Genomic DNA, 20508 nt, shown 5'->3' on the forward strand with positions numbered 1-20508 from the left:
CACACAAATACTCACAGATAAGGGGGAATTGAAGGGGAAACAAATAGAAGAACAAGGCATTGAGTTGGACGTATACTCATGCGCAAATACGAACAAGATATGGCAAAGATGCTAAATTATATGGTTTTTATTTAGAAATGAGAGAACTGGATAAGATATTTTCAGGAACAGATAATAAAATTATTTTAAAAATATACAATTACTTAATATTGACTTAGAAGAAGAACAAGTAAAAGAAACAATGATAGATTGGGCAAAAAAAATTGGATGTTTTATTGACTTTGACAATCAAAGAAAGAGAGGAATCCGAATATTTTAAGAGATGGGGACAATTTTACCATTGATTAGAGAAGAAATATATATAGGGTAATGTTGTAATGAAACATGGAAAGAAGAAAGAGGAGAGAGAAGATTGATAAATGTATGAATAGCAAAGTAAGAAATGTAAGAGGAATGTTACAGTATATGAAATGATGATATTATGAAATAATTAATATTGGAGAACAAGAAGAAGACACAAAAGTGTACTCAGATGAAGCACTGAACGATTGATTATGTATTGTATGTTTATTTATAAAATAAAAAAAAATAAAAAAAAAATTTAAACATTAACATTCTTCTTACAATGTATTTTTTGATTCCTGCTGAATCACTAATATTTAATATTTTAGATATTACTCAATGTTCAACCATAATTCCAATATCTCAATTTTCTATAAATACCAATAAAACCAATTATTGATAAAAGTTTGATCAGTCCCGCAATTATATCTCTAAGTCCCCTGAATTTAGTCCTTGAAAGCTATAAATTTCAATATATTTTTAAACACTATTAATAATAATAATACATTTAAATATACCTAATCATAGTCTTCCACCTCCTAGCCTTAGTATATTTGTGGTTATAACAAATTCCATATGTGTGCTACTATTTTCCCAATTTATATTTTCTACTTTTTTCTATTATTTTTTAATACAAGCACTATATTACAAGGTATTTTATCACTGTCCATCATCTCCTAGCCGTTTTAGAATTTTATCATCTATTGATTTTTTGGTGCCTTTTAATATTTCTCTCTTGAGATCCTATATTTCTTTCTAACATTTTTGCACAAACTGAATGTCCCCTCTGCCTTACTCCTTTTCTCCTGCTGCATCATTTGGATCAGAGGTAGGTTTCAGCAGGTTCTGACCAGTTCTGGAGAACCGGTAGTAAAAATTCTGACTGGCCCCACCCCCATCTATTCTCTGCCTCCCAAGTCCCAGCTGATCGGGAGGAAATGGGGATTTTGCAGTAACCTAACCTTGGAGTGGGGTGGGAATGGAGATTTTACAGTATTTTTTTTTTTTTTTATTAAAAAAGTTTTACAACAATTAAATTTTTTCCCCTCCCCCCCTCCCTCCTAAACCCCCCTCCCCCCCCCCGGACTTCCCGGAGCAAACACAAGGTATAGTTCCTTAAACAAAACAGTCATACATTAAACTTTTTAAAATCTAACACAATTATAATCTTTCTCTCTCACATATCCTGACTTCTTCCATTAAAATCAAAAATAACATCCTTCATTCAAAAGCAATCCGAAATTTCTTAATCCGATATCTATTTTGAATATAATCAATCCAGTTCTTCCATTCATTTAAATATTTTTCTTGAGTACTGTCTTTCAAGAAGGCTGAGATTTTAGCCATCTCAGCCAAATTGGAAACTTTCAATATCCATTCTTCTATTGTGGGTAATTCTTTTTTCTTCCAATATTGTCCAATCAACAGTCGTGCTGCTGTTATTAAGTTCAAAATCAACTTAGTCTCAATCACTGTACAGTCCGTTGTTATTCCCAAAAGGAAAAATTGCGGTAGGAACTTTATCTTCTTCTTCAGAACATTCTGCATAATCCACCAGATTCTTATCCAGAAAGACTTAATTTTCGTCCACCATACATGAAAATATGTAGCATCATCACAATTACATCTCCAACATTTCGCTTGCATATCTGGATACATACATGATAATTTCTTAGGATCTAAATGCCATCTATAAAACATCTTATAAAAATTTTCCCTTAAATTCTGCGCTATGTAAATTTAACATTTCTAACCCAAATTTTTTCCCATGTTTCCAACATTATTGGTTCTTGAATATTCTGTGCCCATTTTATCATACAATCCTTTATTAAATCTCTTTCAGAATCTATTTCTATCAACACAGTATACAATCTCTTTATATGCCCCTGAGTTTGATTTCTAATTTGTTTAACCAGATTTTCTTCATTTTGAATGATACCAATTTTCTGATCTTCTTTCCATCTAGCCTTTAACTGTCCATATTGAAACCAAGTATAATTCCTCCCTTCTTCTTTTAATGTATCCAAAGATTTTAGTTGTAAATTTCCTCTCATTGTATAAAAGATCTTTATAAGTAATCATTTCTTGTTCCTGTTCTATATTTATATTCTCTACTGCGTGCGAGGACATACCCATATAGGAATTTTATAATTTAACTTATAATAATATTTTTTCCAGACACGCAGAAGAGAAATTCTCAACACATGATTCTTAAAAGCTTTATCTACTTTCTTATCATACAATAAATATGCATGCCAACCATATAATAAATCATAACCTTCTATATTCAAAATCCTTTCCTCCGTCAAATTAAACCAATCACTTATTACCGAAAGAACAACTGCTTCATAATACAGTTTTAAATTAGGCATTTTAATCCTCCTCTTTCCGTGTATCTTGCATTATTTTCATTTTGACTCTCGCTTTTTCCTTCCCATATAAATTTATTAATTCCAATCTGCCATTCATCCAAATTTTATCTTTCTTAATTATTGGTATCATCTGAAACAAGAACAAGAATTTAGGCAGAACATTCATTTTTATAGCTGCTATTCTCCCTAACAAAGATAATTGTAATTTTTTCCAAGTATTCATTTCCTTCTGAATTTTTTTCCATAACACATCATAATTATTCTTATACAATTTTCCATTTGATGAAGTAAGAAAGACTCTAAATATTTAACCTTTTTTACAATTTCAAATCCTGTTATTTCCTCTAGTTTTTCTTTCTGGTTCTTAATCATATTTTTGGTTAACACTTTTGTTCTATTTTGATTCACTTTAAACCCTGAGACCCTTCCATATTGATTAATTACTTCCAACAAATATACACTGAATTTATAGGCTGAGTCAACATAACAACCAAATCATCTGCAAATGCTCTAACTTTATATTCATATCTTCTAATTCTAATACCTCTATCTCCTTAACTCTCTTATCTTATCCAATAAAGGTTCCAAAGATAAAATAAACAATAAAGGTGATAAAGGACACCCTGCCTTGTTCCTTTCGCAATTTTAAAACTATCTGTCAAACTACCATTAATTATTATCTGAGCTGTTTGCTCTCCATAAATTGCCCTAAGTATTCGTAAAACCATTTCCAAATTGCATTTTGTCTGATAATTTAAATAAAATTCCCAATGCAAACGATCAAAAGCTTTCTCTGCATCCAAGAATATAAACGCTGCGGAATCTGATTTTTCTTTTCCAAATATTCCAATAAATTCACTATCTGCCTAACATTATTCCTCATTTGTCTCCCTTTTATGAAACCAGACTGGTCAGTGTGAATCCTTTGTTGTACAATTTCCATTAACCTATTTGCCATTATTTTTGCAAAATCTTATAATCATTATTCAAGAGTGAAATCGGTCTATAATTCCCAGGCTTAGTACAATCCTGATCCTCTTTTGGTATCAATGAAATAAAAGTAGCCCTCCATGATGGTGGTACACCTCCTCCCATCAATATCTGATTAAATAACTCCATAAGTGGACCAACTATCTCATCCTGTAACTTTTTATAATATATTGCTGTAAGTCCATCTGTGCCTGGGGATTTCCTATTTTAATTGCTTTATTACCAAAATAATTTCCTCAGAAGTTATAGGCCGATTCAACTCTTCCCTTTGTTCATTAGTTAAACCTTTAACTTTATATTCTTTCAAATATTTATCAATATCCATATTCAATATTGTATCTCTGGCATATAAATTTGTATAATATTCCAAGAAAGCTTTTTAATTTTATCCTGTTGAAATCGCACTTTACCCTTGTATTCAATTCCTTCAATAGTACGTGCTTTCTGTCTTTTTCCTTAACATATAAGCCAACCACCTCCTGATTTATTGGCATTACAAAAAGTATTATGTTTAGCATATTGTATATTGGTTGCCACCTGATCTGCCATTAACATATTAAATTGACTCTGTAATATCTTTATCGCTTCAGTACGTTTTAACTCATGTGGATTATATACCAATAATTGTTGTTTCCTCTGAATTTCCTCTTCTAAATCCCTACACTGTTTTTGTAGTTTTCTCCTCTGTCTACTATTAATATATATCAAATTTCCTCTCATAAAGGTCTTGCTCGCGTCCCACACCATTTCTATCAAGTTCCTTTCCCAAATTATAATAAAAATTCTTTCATTTGTTTTTACATTGATTTACATTATCCTCATATCTAAACAAATTTTCATTTATTCTCCATGATCTTCTTCCACCTTCATATTGCAACTCCATCCATACCGGACTATGATCAGTTAAACACCTTGGAAATATCTTTGTTTTCCTAACCCTAGAAAGCAAGTCATTGGTAATTAATATAAAATCAATACGTGAAAAAGATTGATGCCTGTCCGAAAAATAAGTATAATCTCTATCATCAAAATTCTGCCTTCTCCATATATCTTTCAACTCAAAATCTTCCATCAAATCAAAAAAAGATTTAGGCAATTTTGCATGCATAGGAATTTTCTTAGAAAGAGTTCTTTTATCTCTTCTAGTGTCCATTACACCATTCCAATCCCCTAATATAATAAATGTTTTATAGTCCCAAAAAGTCAATTTTTCATGTAACAGTTTATAAAATTTTTCTTGTTGTTGATTAGGTGCATATATGCCAATCACAAGTGTCTTTTTTCCTTCTAAAATCAATTCAATAGCAATATATCTTCCTTGAATATCCGTTTCAATTAATTTACTTGATATATTTTTCTTCAAATATATAACTATACCATTTTTCTTATTCGGAGCAGAAGAAACAAAATGTTTACCTAATTTTGAATTAATCAAATATTTCTGATCTGATAATTTTATATGTGTCTCTTGCAAACATATCACATCATTTTTAAATTGTTTCAAATAATGGAATATTTTTCTTCTTTTCTGTGCTGAATTTAAACCATTAACATTCCATGTCAAAAATTTATTTGCCATCTCTGGCCTCTTGAAGCTTCTGAGCAATTAGCTGAAGACCCTCACTCTTCGGCTTGGCTCCTCCCACAGCTTCAGTAGTAGAATCCCGTTCCTGTCTTTGAAGTCGTTCCTCCATCTCCTTACGCCTAATAGCTCCCCTTGTCACTCTTTGTTCTTGAGATTGTTCTTGAGGTACTGATATCACAGGTGCAGTTTCAGCTTCCCCACTCTGTTTCTCTTGAAGACTTTTATCCACTGGCTCTTCAGAAATTCTATTCTGTTCCTTTAATATATCTTCTAAATTAGTTTCAGACCCCCTTCTCGTCATGGGAACTTTTGGTGGCTTAGAAGCCATTTTAATTTAAGTAAAGTCTCTAATTAGAATTATAAAATCTCAAAGTCTCAAAAAGTCTCCAATTAAAGTTGTAAAATAAAAACTTTCACCTTGCCTCCTCTGGAAAGCTTCTATTCAGCTAAAATCCACAAAGACGAACTTCACTTTCTCTCACAAGCAGCCTCCAATCCACTTCCTCTCAGACGCCATTTCTTCCTTCACTAAGTTCAAGTGAGAAAAAGTCTTTCCCTTTTAAAAGGAGTAGAAGTCAGCTCTCTTGCTTCCCAGTAATCGATCACTTGTATTCGTCCGCCTGCTTTAAGTTATTCAAAACGGAATCAATTGAGCAGAGGTGGGCGTTTTCCTCTTGTCCTGCTTAATTAACAGGATCGAGCCGAGTCTGGAGTGAGGCTGGGTTATGCAGGCAGCCCTCCGAGACTCTGCATAAGAAAGCAGAGCCCCTGGGGCAATCTTCTGCTCTCCAGCCGCTCTGGCTAATCTCTTTCACCCAGAGAAAAGCTTTGAAGCTGGCTAACAGCCGTTCTCCCGCTGTTTCACCAGCTTTTACAGAATCTCAGTTCGGGACGCCATTCCAGGCGTCCTCCTCGGGGAAAACGAAACCACCGGAAGTCGAGATTTTACAGTATCCTTCCCCTGCCATGCCCACCAAGTCATGCCACCATACCACACCCACAGAACCAGTAGTAAATTTTTTTTGAAACCCACCACTGATTTGGATACCCATCCATAACCCTTTCATTATTTTTGGAAAATCCTTCTTTTTTCTCTCTGTTCTATTATAAACTCTTAAGGAATTATCTATTTGATTCTTAGTACTTATTGTTACGTCTCTTCAGTGTTTTTATCTTCTTGTAACTTATTTTTGTTTCCTCCACCACTCCTTCAAATTTCTCATCTGTTTTCTGAATATAAAGTTCATCTCAGCTGTACTTTTCCACCCCGAACCACCCCAACGAAGCTGTCGAAGTGCTGTCCCGGTGTCTGGAAGCTGTACAGGTCTGGATGGGGAGAAACAGACTCAAGCTCAATCCCTCCAAGACGGAGTGGCTGTGGATGCCGGCACCCCGGTACAGTCAGCTGCAGCCGCAGCTGGCTGTGGGGGGCGAGTTATTGGCCCCAACGGAGAGGGTGCGCAACTTGGGTGTCCTCTTGGATGGGCGACTGTCGTTTGACGATCATTTGGCGGCCGTCTCCAAGAGGGCCTTCCACCAAGTGCGCTTGGTGCGCCAGTTGCGCCCCTTTCTTGACCAGGATGCCTTATGCACGGTCACTCATGCCCTTGTCACTTCCCGCTTGGACTATTGCAATGCTCTCTACATGGGGCTGCCCTTGAAGTGCACCCGGAGGCTGCAGCTAGTCCAGAATGCAGCTGCGCGGGTAATAGTGGGGGCAACTCGTTGCTCCCATGTAACACCAATCCTGTGCAGCTTGCACTGGCTTCCTGTGGTCTTTCGGGTGCGCTTCAAGATTTTGGTTACCACCTTTAAAGCGCTCCATGGCTTAGGACCCGGGTACTTACGGGACCGCCTGCTGTTACCTTGTGCCTCCCACCGACCCGTATGCTCACACAGAGAGGGCCTTCTCAGGGTGCCGTCCGCCAAGCAATGTCGGCTGGCGGCCCCCAGGGGAAGGGCCTTCTCTGTTGGAGCTCCTATGCTCTGGAATGAACTTCCCCTTGGTTTACATCAATTGCCTGATCTTCGGACCTTTCGGCGTGAGCTGAAAACGCACCTATTTATTCAAGCGGGACTGGATTGAAATTTTATTGGGGTATTTATGTTTTAAGATTTTAAATGGTTTTAAAATTTCGGCCACATTATAATTTTTCTTTTTAACTTCTTTTTAATGTTTATATATTGAATTTTTACTTGGCTGTACACCGCCCTGAGTCCTCCGGGAGAAGGGCAGTATAAAAATCGAAATAAATAAATAAATAAATAAATCTTTTCCCACAATTTGCTGAGGACCTTCTAACTCACATCTTTATCTTTGAACAATCCCATCATCTCCTTATGACTTTTTGTCACATTTTCATAAATGTGACAAAAGCATCACTAACCTTTCTTCATAGAACTTTATTGTCTCTTGTGGGGTCATTTTGTACCAGTTTAATATATTAAAAATTACTCAATATACCTCTAATATTCCAGTATCCCAATATCTAAAAACTCTGAAGAATCAATTACTAATAAAATTTAGTCAATCCCAGAATTATTCCTCCAAGTTACCTAAATTTCTATTCCTTAAAAGCTATAAACTGATAATTTACAGTCTTTATAATTTTCCAGTTTACATCTTCCCAATTGTCCACATTTTAAAGTCTTACTTATCTTTTCTTTTTCTTTTTCTCCTTCTATTACCCTTCTTCTTTTACCTCATAGAATGTTCTATGAAGTAGCATTAGTAATCCAGATTGGCCCACCAAGTTCCTTCTAGTCTTTCAAATCCACCTTCCAATAAACAATTTCAATAAGGTTTTAGTTATTTGCAATTCAATTTGTCTTAGAGATCTTCAAAAAGCTCGCAAGGTATTTCCAAACATCCAAATAACCTACTGAATTAGAATCAAGGTCAAGTGACCTTCCAGGAGTTATTTACTTTCACTCTTTTTCTTTATGTATCTTAAACAATTATCACTTTCCCATGCTACAATAATCTTCTTCCTCCTCCTTCCATCTCAAAAAAGATGTTGAGACTCTAGAAAGAGTGCAGAGAAGAGCAACAAAGATCATTAGGGGACTGAAGCCTAAAACATATGAAGAACGGTTGCAGGAACTCGGTATGTCTAGTTTAATAAAAAGAAGGACTAGGGGAGACATGATAGCAGTGTTCCAATATCTCAGGGGTTGCCACAAAGAAGAGAGAGTCGGGCTGTTCTCCAAAGCACCTGAGGGTAGAACAAGAAGCAATGGGTGGAAACTGATCAAGGAAAGAAGCAACTTAGAACTAAGGAGAAATTTCCTGACAGTTAGAACAATTAATAAGTGGAACGACTTGCCTGCAGAAGTTGTGAATGCTCCAACACTGGAAATTTTTAAGAAAATGTTGGATAACCATCTGACTGAGATGGTGTAGGGTTTCCTGCCTGGGCAGGGGGTTGGACTAGAAGGCCTTCAAGGTCTCTTCCAACTCTGTTGTTATATTATATTATAACTCCAGTAGATGGCTCTCCTGCTCCAAATCCATTAAACAGAGTGCAGCAGCGGGGGGCGGGGGGGTTAGAAATAAACAAAGTTTCTCCCACTAATCACTTTTTAAAGTATTGTTAAATCTGTTCCAAACTTTCTGTATTTTAAAGTTTCTATTATATATTTATTTCACATCTGGGTCTTTAATCTTTTTCTTTCTCCATTTATCCAATCACCGCTTTTCAAAAATTCAAATCTTTATTGTCAGTGCACAACATATGTACAATGAGATTGGTTGAGCTCCCTCAGTGCACCCCAACACAATACAACTCACAGTGAAGACAGAAAATCCCTAACTCAATAAATCATATTAACAACCACCCAGTCCTATTACACCAGTGTGAACATGTTACACGTTGCGCAGGCCCTGCAAGTCCATCGTACTACGTAGTTATGTTGCTATTTCGCATTCAGGAGTCTGACAGCCCACGGATAAAAACTGTTCTTCAGTCTGTTTGTGCAACTGGCTATGCTTCTATATCTCCTTCCTGATGGTAGGAGGATAAAGAAGTGGTGACCGGGGTGTGAGTCATCCCTGAGGATTTTCCTCACTCTTCTAAGGCAGCGAGCCCTAGTGATCTCATCTAGTGGTATCGGGACAGCCCACTGTGCTGTGCAGCCCATGTTTTGTGCTGTGTTTACCTCCCTCTGTAATGTTTTTCTATTTGCGGCTGTCAAACCGGCGTGCCATACCATGATGCAGTAAGTGAGGATGCTTTCTATTGTGGACCAGTAAAAGGAGGTCATCAGTTGTCGTTCCACCCTGTTTTTACACAAGACCCATAGGAAATGGAGTCTCTGTTGGGCCTTCCTGGCCACCTGGATTATGTTGTTTTTCCAGGTGAGGTCTTTGCTGAGATGGACTCCCGGGAATTTAAAGGAAGAAACTCTCTCCTCACAGCCTCTCTTGATGTAAAGTGGGGCAGGTTCCTCCGGAAGTCCAACACCATCTCCTTGGTCTTGCTGATGTTCAGGTGCAGGTTGTTTTTTAAGCACCATGTGGATAGTTTTTGAATCTCCCCCCTGTACACTGTTTCATCTGCACCTGTAATAAGACCCATTACAGTGGTGTCATCTGCAAACTTAATGATTACAGTGGATGGGTCAGACGATATACAATCGTGTGTACAGTGAATACAGGTAGGGACTAAGCACATAGCCCTGTGCAGAGCCAGTGCTAAACTTCAGGGAGGTGGATATGACAGACCCAACCCTCAGAAAGTCTTTGATCCAATTGCAGATGAAAGAGGGAAAATCCGAGTAAGTCAGCTTTTCGATAAGGATACTCAGCAGAATGGTATTGAAAGTCGAGCTATAATCTATGAAAAGCATCCTCACATAGTTCCTGGGTTTCTCCAGATGGCTCACTACAGAATGTAAAGCAGTAGCTTTGGTGTCATCTGTTGACCTGTTCCCCCTGTAGGCAAAGTGATGTTTGTCAAAGTCCGATGGGAGGCATGTCCTAAGGTGTTGGAAAACCAATCTCTTGAAGCATTTCATCACTACAGAAGTTAATGCGATGAGTCTGTAGTCATTTAATAGCTATTTTCTTAACATTTAGAGATTATTTTTAAAAATTCTTTTACTTGGATTAGGTCTCCAGAATAAAAATTGGAAGTTATCTCACCCAGTTTCAATGATCTGTCCACGAACCGCTCCAGCACAAATCTTATTGTCCCAGTTGTCAGAGCTTGTGACTTGCCAAAAATGGCTGTTGTCCCTGTTGCCGTTTGGGAGAGCTTTCTTCGGACCTAACAAGGAAATTTTCCCGGCAAGCAGATACCGGCTGGTTTTCACAGAGCTCAGCGGAGCTCCGCTATTTCCAGCTGTTGACACCAGCCAGTTCTCCACAGTTACTATACTGTAACTTAAACAAGAAACTGAATTTTGGTTATTTGGAAGTATATTGCCTGGTCTTTCCTGTCTGTCCAAAAAAATAACCAGTCAAAACATGAAATATGTCAGCTCTTAACAATCCAACTTTTATAACTTAGCAGACACACAAATTTCCAGGATCGCATAATCATCATTTTTGTGATATAGATAGTCCTTGATTTATGACTGTAATGCAGCTTGGGATTTCCAACATGAACAACCTGATCGTCAACTTTGAACTGAACCTGGCTGCAGCCATCTTTCTGTTCCTCAGTTGCCACACAGAGGGGGAAGTGGGGAAGGAGGTTGGAATGCATACTAGACACAAAGAGCTTTCTCATGAGAACCAAGGTCATCTCTACTGGCAACAGATAAGGTTGGGGAAGGAGTGCCTGAAGAGCCTTCCAATTAACCCAATTGGCCAACGTGACCTGTGATACTTGGGGATGGGGTTATTTCCTAGTTTAACTACTGTAACCAAAAGATTTAGATTTGGTTTTCCATTGAAGCTGTGCCAATATGATGTACTCATTAAAGAAGACCTTGAGAAGCAGCCAAGTCTCAGAGTTTTGATTTGTTGAGTTCATTAGTCGGAGTCTTGACACTGATTTTATCACATTTTTTAAGTGATTAAACATAATGGTCATAAAATAAATCCATTGCCACAATAGCTATTTTTTCCCCGGAAACTGAAAGTAAACACCTATTTCAAGCAAAAAAAAATGTCCTAAATCATGGTTACGTGACTGCAGGATGCTGCAAATGGTCTTAAATGCGGGCCAGTTGCAGAGAATCCAAAGTACAATCATATAACCTTGGCGGTGGGTGGCAGTCAGCGGAACTTTGAATCCAGGTTATGTGTCTTTTGGGGGCTGTTTTACTTCACCAGTTGCTAAGTTAATTCAAAATTTAAGGGATATTAGTTGCCATTTTGTAATACAGTACAGGATACCTAAATTCTCTTACAAATTAGTACATTTTCCAAATTTATTTTAGTACTTCTTTAAAAATGATTGGTATTGTTATATTGTTAATTTAGCCTCTATAAAAGCATTCAAAGTAACTGGAGCCTCAGTGATTAGTAAAGCATCTGAATGAATCAGAAACTTTGTTTTTATAGGTCCCCATTCACAGAATAACTTAATTAGCCAAGTGGTGGTTTAGACCAGGGGTCTCCAACCTTGGTCCCTTTAAGACTTGTGGACTTCAATTCCCAGAGTTCCTCAGCCAGACAAATTATACTAACTAATTGGATTCTTAAATCCTATTTTTTTTAAATTATTGAAGAAGAAAGATGGAAGGTTGAAGAACAGAGAACACTGTTCTGCACAACAATCAGTGAGAAGTCCTTGCAGTTGTTAAAGTTTTGAAATACTGGACCATGGGTTCTTAGCAAATAATTCTTTCTTCCCATGGGGTGTTTTAAAATCTGTTAGTAGATTTTCTGGTTGGTGTACATTTGAGAATCTCACAGAGTAGAGTGGAAAAAGTGGAAGGTCAATTATATTGGATAGAATTCATTGAATTGGATTAGAGCCAGATTTAGTTATGCTTATTACTTTTTCTGACATTAATGAGAATTAAAGTAGATCTAATTGATTTTCCATGGGTCAATTTGAAGCATAATAATATCTAATTCTAACCTGACAATACATGGCTTGGGACCAGGTTACCTGAGGGATTATTTTTTTCAAGATTTTCTTCCTGTCTATCTTGACCTAGAAGAATAGGCATCTGCAGATCCCATCAGCCAAAGAGTTTGCTGTCAGAGACTGGAAGACGGTCATCTTCTGCAATGGCCCCTGTTCTACTGAACATCCTCCCTTTGGAGATCAGAATGACCACAACCACAACCCTATTAGCCTTTTGTAAGGCCCTAAAAACCTGGCTATGTTCCCAAGTCTGGGGTGCTGAATTGTGTCAAAGGCCCTTTTCCTGGCTGAATTCCTAACTGGCCAAGTATCTCAGCTGATATGTATATTTTGGATGTTTTTAATCATTTTTATTTGTTTTAAAATGTTTTAATGTCTCAATTGTGTATTTTTGAAGCTGCCCAGAATCATTGACTCAGATGGATGGCTGCAGAAATTGAATATCAGTTTACGTCATATAAAACAGATGAATGCAAAATTTTTGGTTAAGAACCACACAGAATCTTTGTGTTCTATTTGTGTTCTATTTTGTGGTATTCTAGGAGTCTGAATATAACACAAATGAAACTGAATCATATTTTGTTTTACTAAAAATGGAATATAATCGATATTTTTACTCCCATACAAGCTATCCATGAGTAGGATGTGGTGGTGGGGGCTTTAAGGAGGTTCATGCAATCCTATGGGTATAGAATTCCAGTACAGTTGACAAAGAAATAGCCTTCACTGATTTCTGTGGCAAATATTTGCCTCTTGGGATAGAGTGATCATGTCATGGTGATCCTCTCTCTAGTAATCTTCAGATTGAATTCCAGGAGGATGCTGTTAATTCAGAGGCTTTCAATTCATGATTCATTTTGTCTAGGTAAAACAAGGCTACTATAGATCTTAAAGTACAGGCTTTTTCTTTACTCCCATCCAGTACAAAATTCTGTATTTTAACATCCTCAATACATTTGAATAAGTATTTCAATAAGTATTAATAAATAAATATTATTAATAAATAAATAAATTAATAATAATAATAATAATTAATAAATAAATAAATAGAAATAAGTATTTCTATTCTATTCTATTCTATTCTATTTTAACATCCTCAATACATTTGAATAAGTGCTGCTTCTTGCATTATGCTACATTCGTTAAATCTTCATAACAGAACTTTCTTCATGTACAATCTAGTAGGAAAAATTCACTATTAATTTACCAAAGAAAAGCTTTTCTATATGACATTTTTCATTATTGTCACAAATATACTGTAATGATTGAATTGAATAAATTGGATTACTTTGATAGTTTTTATACTACTAGTGTTGTTTGATTAAAAAATATTTGTCTTTTTATAATATATGCATTACTCTGGAATCCCTTCTGTATGGAGATTGATTTATGGGTTGTTTAACAGAACCAACAGAAATCTATTTTGACTTAAAATGCTGTATTTTATTTAAATATATGTAAATAATTATATTGTAAATAATAACTAATACCTTTTCTTTGTAGATCAGCAAACCCTGGATGATGTAGAGAAGTCTATCAATGATGATATGAAGCGTATCATTCCTTGGCTTCAGCAACTCAAGTTAGTAAAAAACAATACCAGGAAATGCACTTCTTTGTCATCATAAAAACAATTTCAGTTTTAGAATAATTTTTTATGATCTCTGCTTTGGCTGCCTTTTAGTAATTGCAACAGGGAAGCATTAATGTTTATTTGAAAGGATTGGATCTATAGCTCCTAACATGTTGTATAACATAGATTTTTATTAGCAAAGATCTAGAAAAGTCACTTTTCTTTTGTTTAATGCAATCTTGATTGGTCAGCATGAATTGTGGTTAAAGCTTTCTTGATTCCTGAACACTATTGGGATCACTTAAAATATTTTCATACATGTGTATCTGAAATGCAAAGCTCTTAAGTGGAGTATTTAATAATGTACATTCATTTGCCAGTTTCAAGCTGCTAGTCCAGTAATTACTAGAATAATAATAATTCTGCTTATGGATCAAAACTTGTTAAGAAACAAAAGCATAGAATAATATAAACTGATCTCACAATGGAAAAGAGAGTTCAAATTTTCATCACAACCAGAAACAAGTTTGGTAGCTTTTCACCCCGTATAAGGTTATAGACAAATATAACCGCGGTGTGGCTCAGGCTGTAAGAAGCCTGTTATTAAACACAGCTGCTTGCAATTACTGCAGGCTCGAGTCCCACCAGGCCCAAGGTTGACTCAGCCTTCCATCCTTTATAAGGTAGGTAAAATGAGGACCCAGATTGTTGGGGGGGGCAATAAGTTGACTTTGTATATAAATATACAAATAGGATGAAACTATTGCCTTACACAATGTAAGCCTTCGGAGAAGGGCGGGATATAAATGTAAATTAAAAAAAAAATCTTATTCCCCTAACCCACCACTTATCTATAAATAAATTGATAAGGCTTTTCAATCCTGGTGTCAGTCAAAAGTCCATAAAGGATTGCCAGAACTTTACAAAAACATTTTTGTTTTAACCTTGATCAAATAAACAATCTTTATATTCTTTTCTTTTACTTCTGAATAATCTTTAATTCATTCAAATACTGTTATAGGATTTGATCCATTGCTAGGGTTTCTTCAACTCTCCTTTGTAAATTTAGTAAAAAGACATTATCCAGGTCATTCTCTTTATATTACTTGTATTTTCCCTTTAATTTTTAAAACCTCAGCTGGCTTTTTTTTGAATATACAGTAAAAAGTCCTTATCCAGATCATTATCTTGATCTTCCACTTTGATTTGCACTTTAAATGCCTTCTCTATCTTGTAATCCATACTTTTAAAAATCCATTATTTCTGATCCTAGAGTTTTACATTTGTTATCTTTTCATTAACATCTTTGGACAGAGTTTATCCATACAAGCAATCATCATTATTGATATTGTGGTTATTAATTTCTGGCATCATTTTTCAAAGATGTTTAATATTTCAAATATTACAGTATATTGTATCATTTTGTAAATTCCAATACTAATCAAAAACATGTTTACATTTTTTTCTTTTTTCTTTCTTTGTTCCCTCTAGTATCCAATTGAAATAACAAAGTCTCTAATCTTTGTTATGATCTACATACAAAAATAATTCTGGTTCCTACTATATTTTATATAGTTAGTTCTAAAATCCAAAAATATTTTTTTCAATATTCCAAATTTGTCTGGTCCTTTCTTAAATAAGGTCAAAGCCTTATTTAGGTTTCTGCCATTTATTTCAAATTCTTTTAAGTTCTTAAAACTTATAGTTAATTTTTCTTTTGTTCAGAAATAAAGGTAGATATACCAGTTCAGAATTGCTGTTTCAAAGACTGTAGTAGCTTTAAGATACTTAGATAAGTAATTTCTGAAGGAGATCAGAAAGCAAGGTTAATAAACTCAGTATTCTTTAAAAGGCTTTGCTGCAGTTGTGAGCTTAATGACTGATTCTCTCATCTCCCAGTGTTCAGACCCATAGAAGACTGTTGTCCTACAATATGCTCACACGGATCTCCCATCTGGAGCACATGTGAGCAATCTCATTTCCTCTCTTTGTCCAGAGAGGTCCGGAGAACCAGTTCTTTGCCCAAGTTACCATCTCCACTGTCCTGTAGATGTGTTTAGCTCACCATGCCTTAGAAGTTGCAGCCAGACTTCATTAACAAATTAACATATTAATTTACTCTTTACATGTATTTTTATGTACATGTGTATACATACCCAAATCAGAGGTGCTATCAGCCGGTTTGCACCAGTTCATGCGAACCGTTGGCAGAAATTTGGCCAATGTCACCGAACCGGTCCCCCAGTCGCCGCTCGCTCGCCCTGCCCACCATGTTCATCGCTGCCATGTTCTTCGTGCACGTGCATCCCATTGCCTTGCAAGTCCAATGGAATGCGCATGCACGAAGAACATGGCGGTGATGACAGCAAATTTTTCCATGACCTCTGATACTTTTCGATGACCTGTGGCCAGCTGTCACAGCTGCAAAGCTTGGGAGGCTTTCTTGCCAGCCGCTTTCCAGCAGCGGCGGCTGGCTGGGTGCCACCAAAAACTCTGGTCAGCTTGCCTTCTGAACTCTGGACCAGGCACCGCAGAAGGTAAGCAGCTCAAAGAAAGAGGCAGTGGTGGGGGAGGAAGCGGGGCTAGGGCCGGGGCCGCTAAAAGAGGGGAAATGGAGGCGACTGGCGAAGGGAGGGCAGGGGTAGATAGGTGGAAATTCCAAAAATTTTCCTACCTTTTCCTATAGGTGTGGCTAGGTGGGGGGGTCATGTGACTGAGTGGGCGTGGTGTGAGTGACATCAAGTTGGCCACGGCCACTCAGTCACATGACCTCCACCTAGCTACGCCCACCGAACCAGTAGCAAAAAAATTTGAAACCCACCACGGACCCACACACATGAGTATATGTATACTCGATGTGTGTGTGTTTTGTGTGTATGTAAGCCAGTTTGGTATGGTGGCTAAAGTGAGGCTCTAGAATTCAGGAGAATGTGAGTTTTAGGCCTCCCTTAGGCATGAAAGCCAGCTGGGGGACTTAGTCTGGTCACTCTGTCTCAGCCCAATTTACCTCACAGGTTGTTGTGGGGAAAATGGGAGGCAAGAATACAGGTATGCTTGCCACCTTGAGTTACATATAAAAAGATGGGATAAAAATACCATCATTGTTCTCTTGGATGTGTATCTAAATACAGGGAATTTGTACAGTAGCTTTTGAAAATTTTGCTTTTTAGCTGGAAGTTCTTACTGTATCTGCATAGTTGAAGCCAAGACTACAGAGTAAATGAGCTTTGTTCTAATGAATACCACTATTCTTGCATGTCCTGTTTGTTTGTGTTCATTTCAGGTTTTGGCTTGGGCAGCAGCGTTGCAAACAATCAATAAAACATTTGCCTACAGTAAGCAGTGAAACATTGCAGCTAGTTAATTATGCTACTCATCCTGTGGGAAATCTTTCCAGCCACAAACTTTTCATCAAGCTTACCCGACTTCCACAGTATTACATTGTAAGTAAATGAGATTTCATCATAAGAATGTGGTCCTCTGAATAAAAAATTGTATGTTTTTGTAATGTAAAGAATGTATTAAGATAGGATCAGTGTGATCGCTATCATCATGCTTAGTTTGATGAAATAGTTGCTCCAATAAAATGCAGACTGGCCAGTTACTTGGAAGGAAGGCAACTAGGAAACAAAGAGAACTTAGAGAGGTTAAGAAAAAGAGAGATTGTACAAATGGAGATGGTAAAAAGGAAAGAAAAATGATGTACTCCAGTGCTTCCCAAACCTGGATAAATTATTCAAAATTGGGTAAAAATGATTTTTCTTTTGAGTAACGACATAAAAAGCCATTATCCAATCATAATAGGATCATTTAAATTGACTTAACTATTTTACCTTTTCTACTAAGCAGTTGTGGGGTAACGAAGAAAAATGTTTGAGAAGCATTGATGTAGAATTAGAATTAGAATAGAATTTTATTGGCCAAGTGTGATTGGATACACAAGGAATTTGTCTTGGTGCATATGCTCTCCATGTACATAAAAGAAAAGATACCTTCATCAAGGTACAACACTTAGAACACTTAATGATAGTCATAGAGATGTAAATCATAATCCTTTTCTACATCTAAGATATTAAGCTATCATAACAAATAACAAAGGTGTTAATATAACATTGAATCTCAATATAAGAACTCCTTAATTTAATTCTTTTAGATCCCAAATTTTCTAACTGTTGCCCAGTTAAAGTCAAGTTTCATCATGCTTACTGCTTTAATATAAAGGTGTTTGCAGCTTTTCATTATCTGTGTCTTTGAACCACTGGATTTTTACAATTAAAAAAAAATAGTTGTAGTAGTCTGTAAGACCAGGAGCCAGCAGATGTCTATGTTCTTAGTTGAATGACGGGAAGATTCCATGGAAACCTAAATATATATTTTTTGAGTAGAGTACAAAGTGTATACAAATAAAACATTGAATAATCATTTTAAAAGGCGCTTGTGCCAATACTGAAAAAGGAAAATACATGCAGTTGTGAAATATGCTAATATTTACTTCAGTAAGAGTTTTCATGATTCTTACAATAGTTTGATTACTTTTGGAACCATCATTAGGGACCAGAATTTACAGAGGTTGAACTTGCTTCAAGGATATCAACTGGCCAAGTAAATATGATACTCAGTGAATGGTATCTGAAATTGACTAAGCCTTAAGAAGGTTATTTTTATGACATTGGTTTTTATGTGTATGATTCTAGATTTTTAAATTTGTAATTTTTTTTTAAATTAGCAGTAAACCTTACATTTTAGAATGCCCATGTCGGTTTTAAAAGCGTGTTAGTATGAAACATTGGAATAGAATACATATTGACTCCTGTTGAAGAATTTACAAACTTAAGCCCAAACATTTTTAATATAATCCGCTTCATGTTTCAATAATTGATTTGCTTTTTCTTCAGTTGTTTAAAAAAAGATTTCAAAAAATAATTGCTGACTACATTGTAAGCATATCATTTGATGTGGTATGTAGTTTGTGATAATATTTATATATTGAAATTGAAATTTAATTTGGATGCATTGATATCAGTGAAAGTCAATTTAGTCTTACCTAACTTAAATCTCACTTATTTCAGTATTATCTGCTCTGAATAAGTTAAATCCAAATTTCTCTGAAGTTGGTTTAGAAAATCTGGATTTCTTTAAGATTTGTATTAATTATGATGATATATTAATTTGGATTATATTCAACATCCTAGGTAGTGGAAATGTTTGATGTTCCCAATAATCCCACACAACTAGAATACAAATACTACTTTCTTTCTGTGAGTTATGCTGAAGGAGATGATAGCCCTGCTACTGCAGTTTTACTCCAACAATATAAGCCAAATATTGAAGAATTGGTTTTGGACATAAAAAGTAGCAAACAAGCAAAAAGTGGCGCAAAACGCAAGGTATGCATTTGATCATTAGCATTTACTACTTTCAGTGGATAAAGAGATAATTTATTTCTCTTAGCTGAAAATAAAAGGCTGAATACAGCAACATTTCGCTTAATTAGATAAATGAATAGCTTATGATGACAAAGAATAAATCTGCTTAACGGTATATTTCTTGTTCTGAGACAAAATAAGAGAGAAAATGTGTTTGAAGTAGCATCTTAAATGTTACCTCATGTAATAATAAAGTTGGCTATATTTCTAGTATTTTGCACTTTTGAAATACTTTAATGCTTCCTTTATAAAAGCCTACTTCCAGGTTATTTTTTAGTACTATTTGCATCTACAAAAGCTTATAATTGATTAGAATAGTTTATACTTTAAGTGCTGCAAGCTTACTTGTAATGTTCTTTCTTTCTCAAGATCAAAATGAGCACAATTGAATGGACAGTTAAATTAATGTTTAATATTTGTTTCCAAGTAACTGCACATATAGAAGTATAGTCTAAATATAGTGGGCATGAATTCTGAATAGTTTATATAAAACAAGTGAATTTCCTACTATTATGTCTATTACTTGTGATTTACATTTTATTCTATCTTTGGGTTTGAAAAACTATGTATCTTTTAAAATATTTTTCTGCTCTTTTGTAGTTGTCTGATGAATTGTGTCCCACAGAACCCAAAAAACCAAAACAGTCTGGAGAAATGTGTGCATTCAATAAAGTTTTAGCTCATATTGTAGCAATGTCTGATGCAAATATGCCCTTTATAGGACTCCGCATGGAGGTAGGTAACAAATTGTATTTGCTGAATTGGAACAGTTAAAACAGGGGTTGTCTATGAAGTACCCAACTTAAAAAATAGGAAGAAATAAGACTGGCCTGTCATTTATTATTAAACCATAATATGATTTAACTGTTTTTGATGTAGTATAATACGAAATCCAAACTTGACAATAAATCAGGCCATAGTGGCTTGGTAAAACAAAAAAATTCTTTGTTCAGTATTACCTCTGCATAAGGTTACAGCAGTTGTGACATGGGATGAGAAGGACCCTTGACCTGCACTTCTTAAGTATGCTGTCTGTTGCTTTAAGGAAAGATTTAGGTTTTGATCAGAATTTGAAGTATTTAATTACAGACTAAGTGTGTGTGTGTGTGTGTGTGTGAGAGAGAGAGAGAGAGAGAGAGAGTAGATAATTGATTACAATATGATTGAAAAAGGAATC

The 20508-nt window shown here is 35.7% G+C and overlaps 1 protein-coding gene across 6 annotated transcripts in view; it reads left to right on the forward strand.

The window, feature by feature from the left end:
- The window catches only part of MED14 (mediator complex subunit 14), a 91864-nt gene that overhangs the window by 39497 nt on the left and 31859 nt on the right, over window positions 1–20508 (forward strand). For all 6 annotated transcript variants that reach the window (XM_058186182.1, XM_058186184.1, XM_058186187.1 and 3 more), the window contains 4 exons: window positions 13836–13914; window positions 17189–17348; window positions 19098–19292; window positions 19932–20066. In XM_058186182.1, the coding sequence (XP_058042165.1) occupies window positions 13836–13914; window positions 17189–17348; window positions 19098–19292; window positions 19932–20066 (569 nt within the window). The remainder of the gene's footprint in view (window positions 1–13835; window positions 13915–17188; window positions 17349–19097; window positions 19293–19931; window positions 20067–20508) is intronic.

This window comes from Ahaetulla prasina, chromosome 5, assembly GCF_028640845.1.
Source record: "Ahaetulla prasina isolate Xishuangbanna chromosome 5, ASM2864084v1, whole genome shotgun sequence".
Classification (NCBI taxonomy): Eukaryota; Metazoa; Chordata; class Lepidosauria; order Squamata; family Colubridae; genus Ahaetulla; species Ahaetulla prasina.